The sequence below is a fragment of the Vulpes lagopus genome, chromosome 10, assembly GCF_018345385.1.
Source record: "Vulpes lagopus strain Blue_001 chromosome 10, ASM1834538v1, whole genome shotgun sequence".
NCBI classification, from domain to species: Eukaryota; Metazoa; Chordata; class Mammalia; order Carnivora; family Canidae; genus Vulpes; species Vulpes lagopus.
Genome location: NC_054833.1, coordinates 63306363 through 63320426, shown reverse-complemented (window position 1 = coordinate 63320426; position 14064 = coordinate 63306363). Strand labels below are relative to the sequence as shown.

Below are 14064 nucleotides of genomic sequence, written 5' to 3'. Positions count from 1 at the left end.
TGCCTGGTACTTCGAGGGTATTAAGAGAAACTTAGTGAATAAAAACACACTCAACAAATGCCCCTCCCCACAACCTGCATCCCCCCCCCAGGGGGGACCTGCATCCCCCCCCCCACCAAATACAATCACTATTCCTTCCAAGAAGGCAAGAGGAAAGCAAAGAAACCCTTCTGTACCTTGTTCGTGAAGAATCCATGTCCAGCACCAACTTGGCTAAATGTTTCCTCTGCTTCTGAATGTTTGGGATTTCCACCTGTGGTTACAGGACAGAGTCAAATCCAGATAAACTCTTAAGGACTACTGAGAGCCATCCAACAAGTATGCTGGAGGCTTCCGAGTCCTAATTTCCAGAGGAAACCCTCAAGTCTTTGGCCTGAACTAACCTCTGTTCTTTCTTCCCTGGATGCCTGCCAGGCTTCCCATTTGCCAGACCTGTTTGGGGCTCTGCACTCCTCTGCTCCCTAATGCCTGGCCTCATTCTTGCTCCCACCTCAGCCAGCAAACACAAGCCCCATCCCAGCTCTGTCCACAACACAAGGGCCACAAGTGGGGAGAAAAGCAGAAAGGACTGACACACAGACCTAATTCAAAACATAGAGCAGCGGGATGATGGGGCCTAGTCTCAGGAGACCTGAGACCCGATGGGGAATGCAATCAGGATGTATTTTTATCAAAATAAAGTAAGACTTTTTTTTCCAAAATAAATACCAAATAAACATTTCCATGGCTCTGCTCAGTTATGACAAGTTCTTCCACAGTGGCTGTATGTGGATGCTCTTTTTATATTTTTATTTCTAAAAATGACTTCCCTGAACATCCCAGTGTGGGATTTTTGTGTCCAGGCTCAGCCCAAGCGGGGCAGGAAGTGAGAACTTAAAAGGAACACTGGCTGTATGCTAAAACCAAAATCATCTCAGGCCACGGCTTTTATATAGAAGGAAAAAGCATGAGGAAGATCTTCTGAGCGGGGGTGAATAATGTTGTAGAGGGTAACAATTTCTGACAGGGAAGAGAAGAAGTGGCTCCTCCAGTCATTGGAGAGCCCAGATGCAAAGCTTGGAGGGTCACCCAGACATCTGGTTGGTAACCAGCAAGTCTCAGCACCCAAGTCAAACACATCCTTTGGGTTTGCATCAGGCTTTGCCTGGGGCCCCAGACCACCTTTAGGAAGAGCAAAGGGCCTCTCATGCATGCTCTTGGCTGGGCAATGGCCAGGACGGCATCTGAGAAGTCTAGAGCTGATCTCTGCCAAACCATCATAAATAGAATTTTCTCCTTGAACACTTTTAGGCACCTTGGTTAATTATTTGCCCATACATCTCATCATAGAAATTGCACCAGGGGATGTAGAAGTGCTGGGGGCAGTCTAGGAAGGAATCCAGACATGGTCTAGGGCCATGCTATCCAATATGATAGCCTCTAGCTCCCTGTGGCTACCCCATTTTAAATTCGAATAAAAATAAATAAATAAAACTTAAAATTGGGTTCCTCAGTCACACTAACCACATTTCTAGAGCTTAACAGCCACAGGTAGCCAGTGGCTAGCAAACTGTGCGGATGCTGAGCATCTTCATCACTGCAGGCTGTTCTACGGGACAGCACTGGAGAGGTCTTACATGATCGATTCAAGGCAACTGGCAGGAGGTCCAGGGTTCAAGGTAAGTAAAATCCCCAAACCATTTCCATTCTTAACTTGACAAAATTTCACTCGGTTGAAGCTTTAAGAATCAAAGGTGAGGGGGGATTAAGAGTACGCTTGTCGTGTCGTGATGAGCACTGAGTAATGTATGGGGCTGCTGAATGACTATATTATACACATGAAACATAATGTGTTACACTGGATTCAACATAAAAATTTTTTTAAATAAAAAGTAATACAGTAAAAAAATAATAAAATTGAATTAAAATAAAGAGAAAGGATCCATGTACACATAAGCTGCAAGAGGCCCTACAGAGAGGCCCTTCTGAGGAGAGGCTACTGTTCATTTCACAGATGACCAGAAACAGGCGCAGGGCAGGGGTGGTATAGCATGCAGACCCTGGGGGAGAAGGAGGCACAGCAGTTTTGCTCCGAACTGCCCCCCTTGCCGAGTGCCAACAGAAAAGAGTGTGGGTGACAGAAGGAGCTGGCAAGCAGTGAGGGGGGCTGCCCAACGGGGGATCCCAACCATGCACATGGGCAGTAATGATTCCTAATGAGAAGCAGTGTCACAGGCCAGGGTCGTCTCATCCCTGCGGCTTACCTCGGCCAGCAAAAACAGGGGTTCAATCACGTCTCTCTCCACCTGCAACTCAAAGTGGATCAGCTCCTGGGCCAGCTTGTCCTCTGTCTCTCCGCAGAGCTTCAGCATCTTCCTGCAACAGGAGGGGAAAAGCCACACTGAAAACCCCGCCGAGCAAGAGGTCACCGGCATCCACAGCTCCCGGCTGAGGAAGCTTTCAGGAGACAGTGTTCCTAAACTGGCCCATTGCTGTGGCATCCCATTACCCAACTTGTTTCGTTCATTCTGATTTCCGAAATTAAACATTTTTTAAATGATGTGAAGGACCTACCGGGAAGGGAATGTGTAAGGAATTATGAGAGGTGTGGGGAGAACAGACTCCTACTTGCTGAATCTACAAGCCCGTAAGACCCAATGCTTCAATTGCCTCCTGAGCGCTAGAAAATTAGCAATAATAGACACCAAAACATCTCTCAACTCATCCCAAAAACTCAATCAGGAGGCTTTCACAGAAAAAAAGATAATTCCTCCTCCTGGGCCATGGCAACTTACCTTGTATAGAATGAACAATTATCAAGTGGAAAACTGGAGTGGAAAAACCATTACGAAAGTGTATTTGTAATAAGCAAATAACAGAAGACCTGAATGTGTAGAAAGCTCTGCCATATTCTGAGACGAGAGGATGCATCATTTCAAAGACGTTAAACCCCCAAGTTGGTACATGGGTATACAAGCAGCCCTCCTTTTGCATGGTACCAGGCTAACCGAAACTCATGTAAAAGGTTTTTACAAATCAATAAAAGGTACCTGTCACTGTAATTCCAAAGCCTTTCCTATTCTTGTGTGTACACTTTTACAATCTATATAAGTGTTCACATCCAACAGGTAATACCAATACTCAACGTTCACATCAGTGGATTTTCACTGAATCTATCTTACTGCTGGCTTTTTCCATGCATCTTTATCTTTGGGGCTTATGCGTCTCAATACACACAAGGTTAAACCATTTTGGTGTAGGGAAGTCCATTCCACCATTTATTAAGCCTTCTGCTCATCACCAAGGCCCTTACGTCAGGGCTGTGGTCCATGTTTGTACAGTCTGTCTGCATGTGAGAATTTTTCTGTGCAAAGGAGATGAGATATGCATCCCCTGAACCTTACTACGTACTTGTTCTCCAAAGCAATAAAACCCAGCTTTGCTCTTAGACTAGAGTTTCTAATGCTCCATGCTCTTGCCAACCTCACTACTGGTAAGGTATTTAATTTCTGCCACACTGGCGGATGCAAAATATTACCTCATCCTGGATTTAATTTGCATGTCTTGGCTACTGGTGAGACTGAATGTCTTTTCGTGTTTCAGGCCATTTCACGATCCCTCCTCCATGATGTGCTTGGTCACATTTTTTTGACTCTTTTTGAACCAGGGTCTCTGTATTTGAATTTACTTGTTGGGAGTTCTTTACATGTACTTAAAAATACATGTGTACATGGAGACAGGATTCACATTCTTTTTCCAATTTTCTACAAATGTCAACTTCCAGGTTGTGGGCTTATCTTTGTTCTTTTGAAATGGTGTCTTTTATCTGATTCATCTATTACTTACCTCCATGCTCCTGATGTTACTTGTTAATCTCTGCCTTTTTTTTTTTTTTAATTTTTAGCATTAGCTATTGACTACCAACTATGGAAATAAGAATTTACCTATCTTTACACCTGCCCTCCCTGCATTTATTTATTATCTTTAGTATTTGCACTACATTTTGACCCCATGTGCTATTCAGAGTTAGGCTGGTCAGATATTGTGATCACCTATCTTTCCCACACATTTGTCCTCTCTGGTTAATAACTGCCTTGCTTTGGTTAGCTTGTTTAATTATCTATAGACCTATAGACCTGACTGCACCCCAAATCCTCTGCCACTATTTTGTATTAAGGATACTGAACCACATTTGCTGTGAATGAATTCCATCCTGAATTCTTCTCTCCTGGATGCGTGTCAATCTGAACGACTTTTCCTTTGATCCCTTGGCACAGTCATCTTCCTGTACACTTCCTTCCCCATTTCCTGGGATTTTCTCTTCCTCTGTCCTATACTGGATAGATCTTATTTCCTATATCCTGTGTCTACCTCTTTCTTGGTCACTCCACTGTGAAGCACATCTTGCTTTAGCTGCCTGAGAAGGAGTGTACATACATGATGCCAATTTTTGACACTTTGCATGTCATGACATTCCCCTCTACCCTCACACTGATTGATAGCTAAGCAGGATATTTAATTCTACACTGATCACATTAGCCAGAGAAGGTGGATCTTACTTTCCTATGGGGCACAAGAGTGGAGGGGAGAGATGAAGAGTCTCAGCATCCAGTAGGCATTAGTCATGTTAATGCATGATACCCTTACAAGTGTCCAGAGTCTGGGGACGCTTTGCTTTATGCTCTCCAGAGAAAAAAAGACTTTTATGCTGGGTTGGGGGTGAGGGCATGAGGGTCTCCCAGAACTGGGGATAAGAGCTGGGTTTGAGGGGTGCCTGGGTGATGCAGTGGCTTAAGTGTCTGCCTTCAGCTCACATCACAATCTCAGGGTCCTGAGATCAAGCCCCACATTGGGATCCCTGATCAGTGGAGAGCCTGCTTCTCTCTCTCCCTCTCCCTTTTTCTCTGTCAAATAAATAAATAAATAAATAAATAAATAAATAAATAAATAAATAAAATCTTTAAAACAAAACAAAACAAAAAAAAGAGCTGGATTTGAGCTATCCAAGTGGTTCTGGACTAGCTTGTGACACACATTCATAACTTCAATCACCTCACAGTCCCCAAAGACCCACTCGCTATTCTAGAGATCCCTGATGCCACCAACCTTGGCCTGCAAGCATTTCCAGTATGTAATGATGTTGGCTGTCTGCATATCCTACTTCTGGCTCCAGAGTTCCACTTTCTGAGACCAGCTATGTCAGTTACCTGTCTATCATAAGCTTCACAGCTCACAAAATTCTGCTTTCTCTCCTGTTTTCATGCCTTTCTGGGTTTACGTCTTTCAAGGGAAAAACATTCCCTTTATCATAGTGGATTTTGGAAGGGAACAAAATTATTTTTTTTAAGATTTTTATTTATTTGAGATAGAAACAGAGAAAGAGTACAAGCAGGAGGAGAGGGAGAGGGAGAAGCAGACTCCCCATGAGCAGGGAGCCCGTTGTGGGGCTTGATCCCATGATTCGGAGATTGTGCTGAGTGAAGGCAGATGCTCAACAGACTGAGCCACCCAGGTGCCCAGAAGGGAACAAAATTAGATGCTTGTGCTCAGTCTGTCATCTTTACCTGGGTGTCCTTCATCCCTTCACCTTTAGCCTTCCTGTGTGTCACTATGTTTTAGGCGAGTCCCACAACCAGCGAGCATGTTTCTCTGCCCGTGATTATATTATGAGCAGTCAAGTTTGCTCCATCCTTTACAACTGCAGACATAGAGCAGTAATTGTTCCTACCTTGCACCTTCATTTTGTTTTCTCTTTGCTTGCTTTTTGCTCTTTCAGTCCCTTCTAAGGGTTTTTTTTTTCTATGTTATTTATTTCTCTTTTCATCCTTTTACTAGTTTCAAAGTGCTGCATTCTATCCCTTCTGTGGTTGCTCTTGCTTCTCTTCAACCCACACTTTTACACAAAAACACACCTGTATCTTTCTTTCCAAAAGCAAAGAACCTGAAACACCGATCCCCTTCCCAACGCTCCACACTATTATTTCCCAGTATTTTTTTCACTTTGCTTTAAAGTCCTTCCAAATTCATGTTTTAATTCAATGCTTATTTATATTTCTTTACATCAATGGGTAGCAGACTATGCCATCCCCAAAGAGCCACTTGGGCATAAGGATTATTTTGAGCTGAAGGCAATCGAGAAGAAGCAGATACAGGAAGCAGATACTCCCCTCACCCTAAACGCAGGACCCAGGCTGTAAAGCTGGTCCTCGTGCCCTCTCTACCAGGAAGGACAGAAGTCAATCACCAGACAACCCTAGAGCCTCCTCCACCAGAGGGCATCACAGGAACCTACCTAATAAACTTGACGAATGAGCCTTCACTTCCATTTGCTCCCCCCATATATCTACCTTCCCACAATCTGCCACCCTAGGAACTCGCATTTCTTCTCCTTTGCCTTGTCACTTCCCTCAAAATTATTGTTCTTTTGTACAAAGTGGCACACAAGCCCAAACTCCAAACAGCCTCTGAGTTACTCATCACCGAGTTCCACCTTGTGTATGTACTGCACCTGTTAATAAAATGTGTGTGCTTTCCTCTGTTGATCTGTTTTGTCAATTTAATTTGCAGGGCCCCACTCAAAGAACCTCAGATGGGTAGGGAGAAAGAGAATTTTCACACCCAACACCGTGCTCACTTAACTTTTTTATGCTCCCTGGCTACTTGCATTTCATTCCTTCCTTCTGGACATAACCTGTTTCACACACCTTAACTAAAGTTCTTTCAGTGAGAATATGCAAGTAGTAACTTTACCTCTTTGCCTGCAATATCTTTATGTTTCCTTTATTCTTAAATCATGGCTTAGTTCATCGTAGAATCTAGGTTTCATATATTTTCACTCAATACTTAAAGAGATTGCTCCACTACTGCCTGCCATTGATTTTGGTTGATGAATGGTCTGCTCTCAACTGAACTGCTCTTTAAAAAAAATAAAAGAGTAAGATTTACTGGGATGCCTGGATGGTGCAGTGAGTTGAGTGTCTGACTCTTGGTTTGGGCTCAGGTCGTGATCTGGGGGTCATGAGATGGACCTACTGCCCTCCTCTGCTACCCCCTGAAATAAACCATAAAAAAAAAATTTAAAATAAACCTGAGAGTGGGAGCAAGAGGGAAGGGGGGGAGAGTCCTAAGCAGAGAGCTCAACGCGGGGCTCGATCTAATGACCCCGAGATCACAACCTGACCAGAAGTCATGAACCAGATGCTCAACTCACTGCACCATCCAGGAGCCCCCCAAATTGCTCTTTTATATGTAATCTTTTCCTCTGCTTGATTTTAAATTTCTCTGTTTTTTTTTTTTTTAAATAATCAATCTGTAGTCTTATTATTGTGTGTCCAGGCATAGATTTCTTTTGGCTCACCTCAATCAGCACTTTTTGTGCTTCTTCAAACTAAACGTTCATTTTTTTTTCAAGTCTCGACTATAACTTCTCCTTTTCCTCATTCCCTTCTTTAGGAACAACCCCCGGGAATGATTTACATTCTATCATCCATGCTTCTCTGTCTCAGGATGCTACCTTCCCTGTCTCTTACATGTCACTCTGCTCATCCTAGGTGGCAACATCATGTCTGTTTGCAAGCTCACCAATTCTTTATGCGCAATTTCAATTTATCTGAAGTGTGTGTGTGTGTGTGTGTGTGTGTGTGTGTGTGTCTGTCTGTCTTTAATTTCCTATGCTGCATCTTCCATCGCCATGACTTTTTTCCTAACTGGAAGCCTGGACGCCCCCTGCCCCTTCCTCTCCACCCCTCTGGCCACCATCTGTTTGTTCTCTGTATTCACAGATCTGTTTCTGCTTTTTTTGTTCATTTTTTTTTTCAGAATCCACATATAAGTGAAATCATATGGTATTTGTCTTTCTCTGATTTGTTTCACTTAGCATAATACCCTGTGAGTCCATTTACTGTCCCAAGTGGCAAGATCTCATTCTTTTGATGGCTGAGTACTATTCCATTATATATAAAAACTCATATATACACAGACACATGTACCCCTTATCTTCTTTATCCATTCATTTATCAGTAAATGGACACTGAGGCTGTTTCCATAACTTTTGCTATAATAAATAATTTTTCAAGCATATATGCAGAGTGCATATATGCTTTTGAATTAGTGTTTTCATTTTTGGCGGGGGGGGGGGGGGGTAAATACCCAGTAATGCAATTGCTGGATCATATGGTAATTCTATTTTTAACTTTTTGAGGAACCTCTGTACTGTTTTCCACAGAGGCTGCACCTGCTTGCATTCCCACCAATGGTGCACGAGGATCCTTTTTCTCCACATTCTCACCAATTGCTTGTCTTATGGCTTTAAATTATAGTAAGTATGACTTGAATTTTAAAAAAGTTCTATTTGGGGCAGCGCTGGTGGCTCAGTGGTTTAGTGCCGCCTTCAGCCTGGGGCGTGATCCTGGAGACCCAAGATCGAGTCCCACATCGGGCTCCCTGCATGGAGCCTGCTTCTGCCTCTGCCTGTGTCTCTGCCCCTCTCTCTCACCATGTCTGTCATGAATAAATAAATAAAATCTTTAAAAAAAAAAAAATTCTATTTGGTTTTTCTTTGATTTCATTATTTTTTTCCATTTCATTTGATTCTTTTTGTCAAGGATTATTTTGCCTTTACTCTTAAATTCAGGTCTGTAATTGACATATGACATTGTAGTAGTTTCAAGTGTACAACGTAATAATTCAAATTCATATATATTATGAAGTGAGCACCACGATATATGCCTAGTTAACATATGTCACCATATATAGTTACAACACGAATTTTTTTCCTTAAAAATATGGAGTGTTGGGGCACCTGGGTGGCTCAGTGGTTGAGCATGCTCGGTGAGAGCGTGATCCCAAGGTCCTGGGATCAAGTCTTGCATCAGGCTCCCTGCAGAGAGCCTGCTTCTCCCTCTGCCTGTGTCTCTGGTTCCCTCTCTGTGTCTCTCATGAACAAATGAATAAAATCTTTAAAAAAAAATACATGGAGTGTTTCACACACTGGCCTGTCACCCATGTTCAGGGGCCAGGCTAATGCCTACTATTCCAATTTTAGCATATGTCCTGCTAAAGCCAGCACCGCTCTTACTTAATTTTTAAATTTCATTTAAGCATAGCTATTTCATACATATTGATATCTATTATTTCCTATTTTCTTTCATATTACGATATCATTTTTAGTTCCTAGGGTACTGCTTCTCCTGCTGATCCTGCCTGCTGATGCTCCCTCACGACGATTCTATTTTTAGTTTGTTTTTATTGTGAGCTAACGCTGGGCCAGGGTTGTTCTGGGAATCCTATAATTTTTGACATCTGACAGGAGAGGTTTCTCATTTGCTTCTGCTGGAGCTCTGGGGATTTCATTTGTCCTTGAACAGTTTATTGTGTTTATTATGCTAATTCCCCCCCCCCCCCCCCAGGAGTTGCCTCCCTACACAGCCAGTAGGACTTTGGCACCTGGGGATTTTGATTTTTCTCACCAGCAAACCTTTTCTTCTTCCCACCCAAGCCCCAGCCAGACTTCAAATGTCCTTGGTGCATCCCTGAGAAGTTCTGGCCCCCTTCTCAGGGATGGGGGCTTACCTAGATTTGGCGCAAACCCACGCACGGTGTCACCTACCCAAGAAGTGTGTCATCTCCCAGGATAGCTGACCCCTCCATCAAACACTGAGCCAGTGTTGTCAAAGGCAACTTTTTCTGAAAAGGAAAAAAAACAAAACAACATTGTCATGAAAACTACTTCGACAGCCACCTGCTACCCTAAAACAGCAAAAAAATCAAGTATCTGCCTAGATACTGTATTAGCTAAGACATAGACTGACCTTAATGTTCAAAACCTAAACATTCATAGCATACAAGGACAGATTAGACTCAAGAGAGGTCAAAATTCAGAAAATCCAAAACCAAATTAAATGTGCCAATCTGGGAAATAAGGTTTACAGGCTGCATTTTAAAATAAAGTGGAATGGGGCATCTGGGCGGCTCAGTTGATTAAGCATCTGACTCTTAATCTCAGCTCAGGTCTGGATCTCGGGGTGGTAAGTTCAAGCCCCATGCAAGGCGTGGAACCTACTTAAAAATAAAATAAAGTGGGACAGTAGCAAGGAAAAAATAAAAAAAGACAAGATTTCAAAATTACGTTAACAAAGAATTGAACAATGCTTTACTTTCCAAAAGTCAATCTTTCGGGAGAAATGCCTTAGCCTTATTTTTATAAACAATCCAGCTTATCATCGAGAGAGAAGAGATAGTGTTCACATACAATAACAATGCAAAGTAAGCATTAAAAAAAAGGCATGCTCTAAAGGAAGATATAAAATGGCTGACAAGCACGGGAAAAGACACTTAACCTCATTAGTTATGATTTGGAAATCCAAGCCACAGTGAGATACCACCTCACACCCACTAGGATGGCAACAGGAATAATAATAATCAGAAAGTAAGTATTGCCAAGTGCACGGACTGTTGGTGGGCACGTGGAGAAACCAGGATCTTCATGTGGTGCTGGTGGAAATGTTTAAAATAGGGCAGTGCTGTGTGCTACAGTTTGGCAGTATTTCAATAAATTAAACAAAATTACCATATGGCTCAGCAAGTCCACTCAATCCCACTCAAAATAATTGAAAACAGATGGCCAAACAAAAACATGTGCATGCACATGAACAGCAGCCAAAAGGTGCAAAGAGCTCAAGTGTCCATCACAACAGCCAAAACGTGCAAACAGCTCAAGTTTCCATCAACTGACGGAAATGGATTGATAACAAGAGGCATATGCATACAGTGGAATATTATTTAGCCATAAAAAGTAAGGGAGTGCTCACACAAACTACGACATGGATGAACCTTGAAAATACCATGTTAAGTGAAAGAAGCCAGGCACACAGGGCATGTACCATGATTCTATTTACAGGAAATAACCAAAATAGGCAAATCCACAGTCTACGTGTAGCATGGCCCATTCCCTCCTTACTAAGTACTGACAAGCCTTCTCCCTACTGAGCCTGAACTACAATACCATACACAGAGCTTTTCCACTGGACTACACATAGCCCAGAGCCTCCTGTGTTACCAAAGATCTTCAGCTACTCTCATGGGGCATATAGTCTACGTGCAGAGAAACAAATAATAAACAAGCAAATTATAATGGGGATCGTTTCAATTGGAAGTGGTATGGACAACAGAAAGCAGGACAATGGGGAGTAGGCTGCAGCAAGGTGTGGGGCCCCAGTGAGAGACTTCTAGAGGGGTAACATTTAGGATGCAACCCAAGTAGGAGAAAGAGTCAGCCATGGCTCAAAAAGATTTGAGAAAGAATAATCCAGGTAGAGGGAACTGCATGTGCAAAGGCCCTGAAGCAGAACTATTGTGGCTGGCCTAAGGTCCTCAAGGAGGTCAACGCAGCTGGAGCACAGTGATTGACAGGGAATGAGTGGAGCCGAAGGCAGAGGCCAGATGGTAGAAGGCCTTGTCTGCCAGAGGCAGGCACTGGGGTCTCATCCTCTGGGCATCTGGTGATCGCTGGAGGGCTTAGAATGAGCACGATCAGATGAAAATAACTCAGTCTGAGAAAGACACGACTAAATGGCCTGTCAACAGGATTAAAGGGGAAATCAAGTTTTTAGGGGCAAGGGGGAAAAAAAAAGACAAGATTTCAAGCTCATATTAATCAAGATTTGAATAATGCTTTAATTTCCAAAAGTCAATCTTCCACTTCAAATTAGGAATCGGCTGTGAATATCTCCCAGAGATCTGCATGCTCTAAGGTATCTCCAGGGAAGACGTGGAAGGGAGGTTGGACCCCAAGAGTGATATGGAGGTTCCAGGAAGCTCATGTGGTTCCAGGTAAAGAGAACCTGAGACACCTGTGGGGATAAGGCCCTTCACTGGGTCTAACATGTTTTCCCCTCCCTGCGCTTAGCCATGTCCCCTCCAGTGAAGTCAGACGCCTTTCCCTCAAGGGATCAACTCATTACTCATCACTTCAAATAAAGTGAGACAGTCTTCTTGGTAAAAACTACATCATGCAACTCAGTACTAATGCATCCAAATTTAAACGTCACATTCTAGTTGTCCTACATAAGCCACCGTGTCCACATTTCTGGAGACTTCAAGGTGCAGTAGTAAACAGTATGTGATGAGAGTGGGTACTCCCATGTTGTCTTTTTTAAAAAGTTAAAAAGCTTTTTAAAGCACATTTTTTTTTAAAGTATCTAATGTGGTTAAAAAAGAAAAGAGTTCGGCAGGTATTAATGATATATGCTTGTAGAGGAACCATGCCTTAAGGTATGAGTTCTTAATCAGGAGTGATTCTGCCCTCTTGGGAACTTTGGCAATGTATGGAGATATTTTTAACTTGTCACAACATGGGGAACGTGACTGGTATCTAATGGAGAGAGGCCAGGGACACAGCTAAACATTCTGTTATGCACAGGACAGTCCTCTGAAATAATTACCAGTCCAAAACATCAAGAGTGCTGAGGTTGAGAGACCTGGTTTAAAGAGAAAGGTCTTCAATATGGAAACTTCTAAAATATCCCAATAACGAACTAGTGAAGATTCACTGCCTTAAATGTCAGATAGAACGTGATACCATCACGGTATGGGTCAGCTCACACAAAAAGATCATTTTGGTTTGTGCTGGGCATCCCAAGTCCCGCGACTCCTGCCTTTAGGGCAGGGCCTCAGCTGTTCAGAATCCTTCTTTAAAATTTGACAAGGAAACAGAATTGGAAGGACCATGCCTAGAACAGACTAAAGGGGACTTCCAATAGCCTAAGTTGACATCCTTTGGGTAAATATATCTACTGGTTGATGACTCGAGTTTTTCTAAATATGGACAAAGATGAGCTCAAGTAGTCCTGTTGATAGGTGGAGCAGGGAAACTGTGCCTGTGGGTGGCTAAGGCCTGAGGGTCAAGATCAAGAGAACAAAAACAGCTGCTGAGGACTGCAAGGCTAGCCAGTGTTGGAGAAGGATGGTGGGGACAGCCAAATGTCTGTTCTGTAAACTTCACACTAGACAAAGCAGCCCGAAGTGCAGGACTTTATTATTTTCCACTCATTATCTTCCACTCATCTAGTCACTTAACACCCTCACTAATGACTCAGATGCTTTCAGGTGGCAAAGAGGGTAACATTCAGTGGCAAAATATCACAAAATGAGTTCCTCCTGTTTCAATGCTCTTGTAAGTCTTAAGATTTGAACATGGAGAATATCCTCTCACTTGTTCTGTATCCTAGCTAGCTAGCTATCTGTTAGAGGACACCCTGAGAGCATGTGATCTTTAAGTGAGCTGGACCTAGGCAATCATTGGTTCCTTGCCCTCTTACCTTGTCCTTAGAACATTCATTCTACTTGCCTTGCCAAAGCTAGAAGCTGCCCTATGGACACCAGCCCTGGGAGAGTAAGGTGCTGGTGAGACCACCTGGACAGTATATGTGACCAAACCCAGTTAAGGCCCCCCCACTGTTTTTTTTTTAAAAGATTTTATTTATTTATTCATGAGATACAGAGAGAGAGAGAGAGAGAGAGAGAGAGAGAGAGAGAAAGAGGCAGAGACACAGGCAGAAGAAGAAGCAGGCTCCATGCAGGGAACCTGATATGGGACTCGATCCTGGGTCTCCAGGATCATGCTCTGGGCTGAAGGCAGTGCTAAACTGCTGAGCCACCCAGGCTGCCCAGTTGAGGTCTCTTTATAAATTTTTAAGACTTGGCGAGTGGGTGTGATGACCTACCAATCTTGTGACCACCCAAGATGAACCTCATATATAAGCTCCTTTGCTTCTTAAACCTGCCACCTACCAAACCTGGAGTGGTCTGTCTCTTCTGGCAGTCTCTCCTTGCCCTGTGTACAAAGGCCAGTTTGGGAGACAACACTCTAATGGATTAATTTTTGACCAGGAAATACATGCTTATGGCCCAAAACTCAAAAGTTACTAGAAAGTTTACAGCAACAAGTGTTCCTCCCACTCTTGACTTGTCTCTTGGATACCTAGACCAGACACCATGAGGGTGACTATCTTTTGTGTATCCTTCCATAAATACTCTAAGTGGATCCAATTATACATATGTGTACAACTGTTTTTAGTGGCTACTTTT

At 43.0% G+C, this 14064-nt stretch overlaps 1 protein-coding gene across 4 annotated transcripts in view; it reads right to left on the bottom strand.

Moving 5' to 3' along the window:
• ARHGAP44 (Rho GTPase activating protein 44) overlaps positions 1-14064 on the bottom strand; it is a 168709-nt gene that overhangs the window by 56061 nt on the left and 98584 nt on the right. For all 4 annotated transcript variants that reach the window (XM_041770699.1, XM_041770701.1, XM_041770702.1 and 1 more), the window contains exons 4-6: positions 9587-9663; positions 2244-2355; positions 177-253 (exon numbers count right to left, since the gene is read on the bottom strand). In XM_041770699.1, coding sequence (XP_041626633.1) covers positions 177-253; positions 2244-2355; positions 9587-9663 — 266 coding nt within the window. The remainder of the gene's footprint in view (positions 1-176; positions 254-2243; positions 2356-9586; positions 9664-14064) is intronic.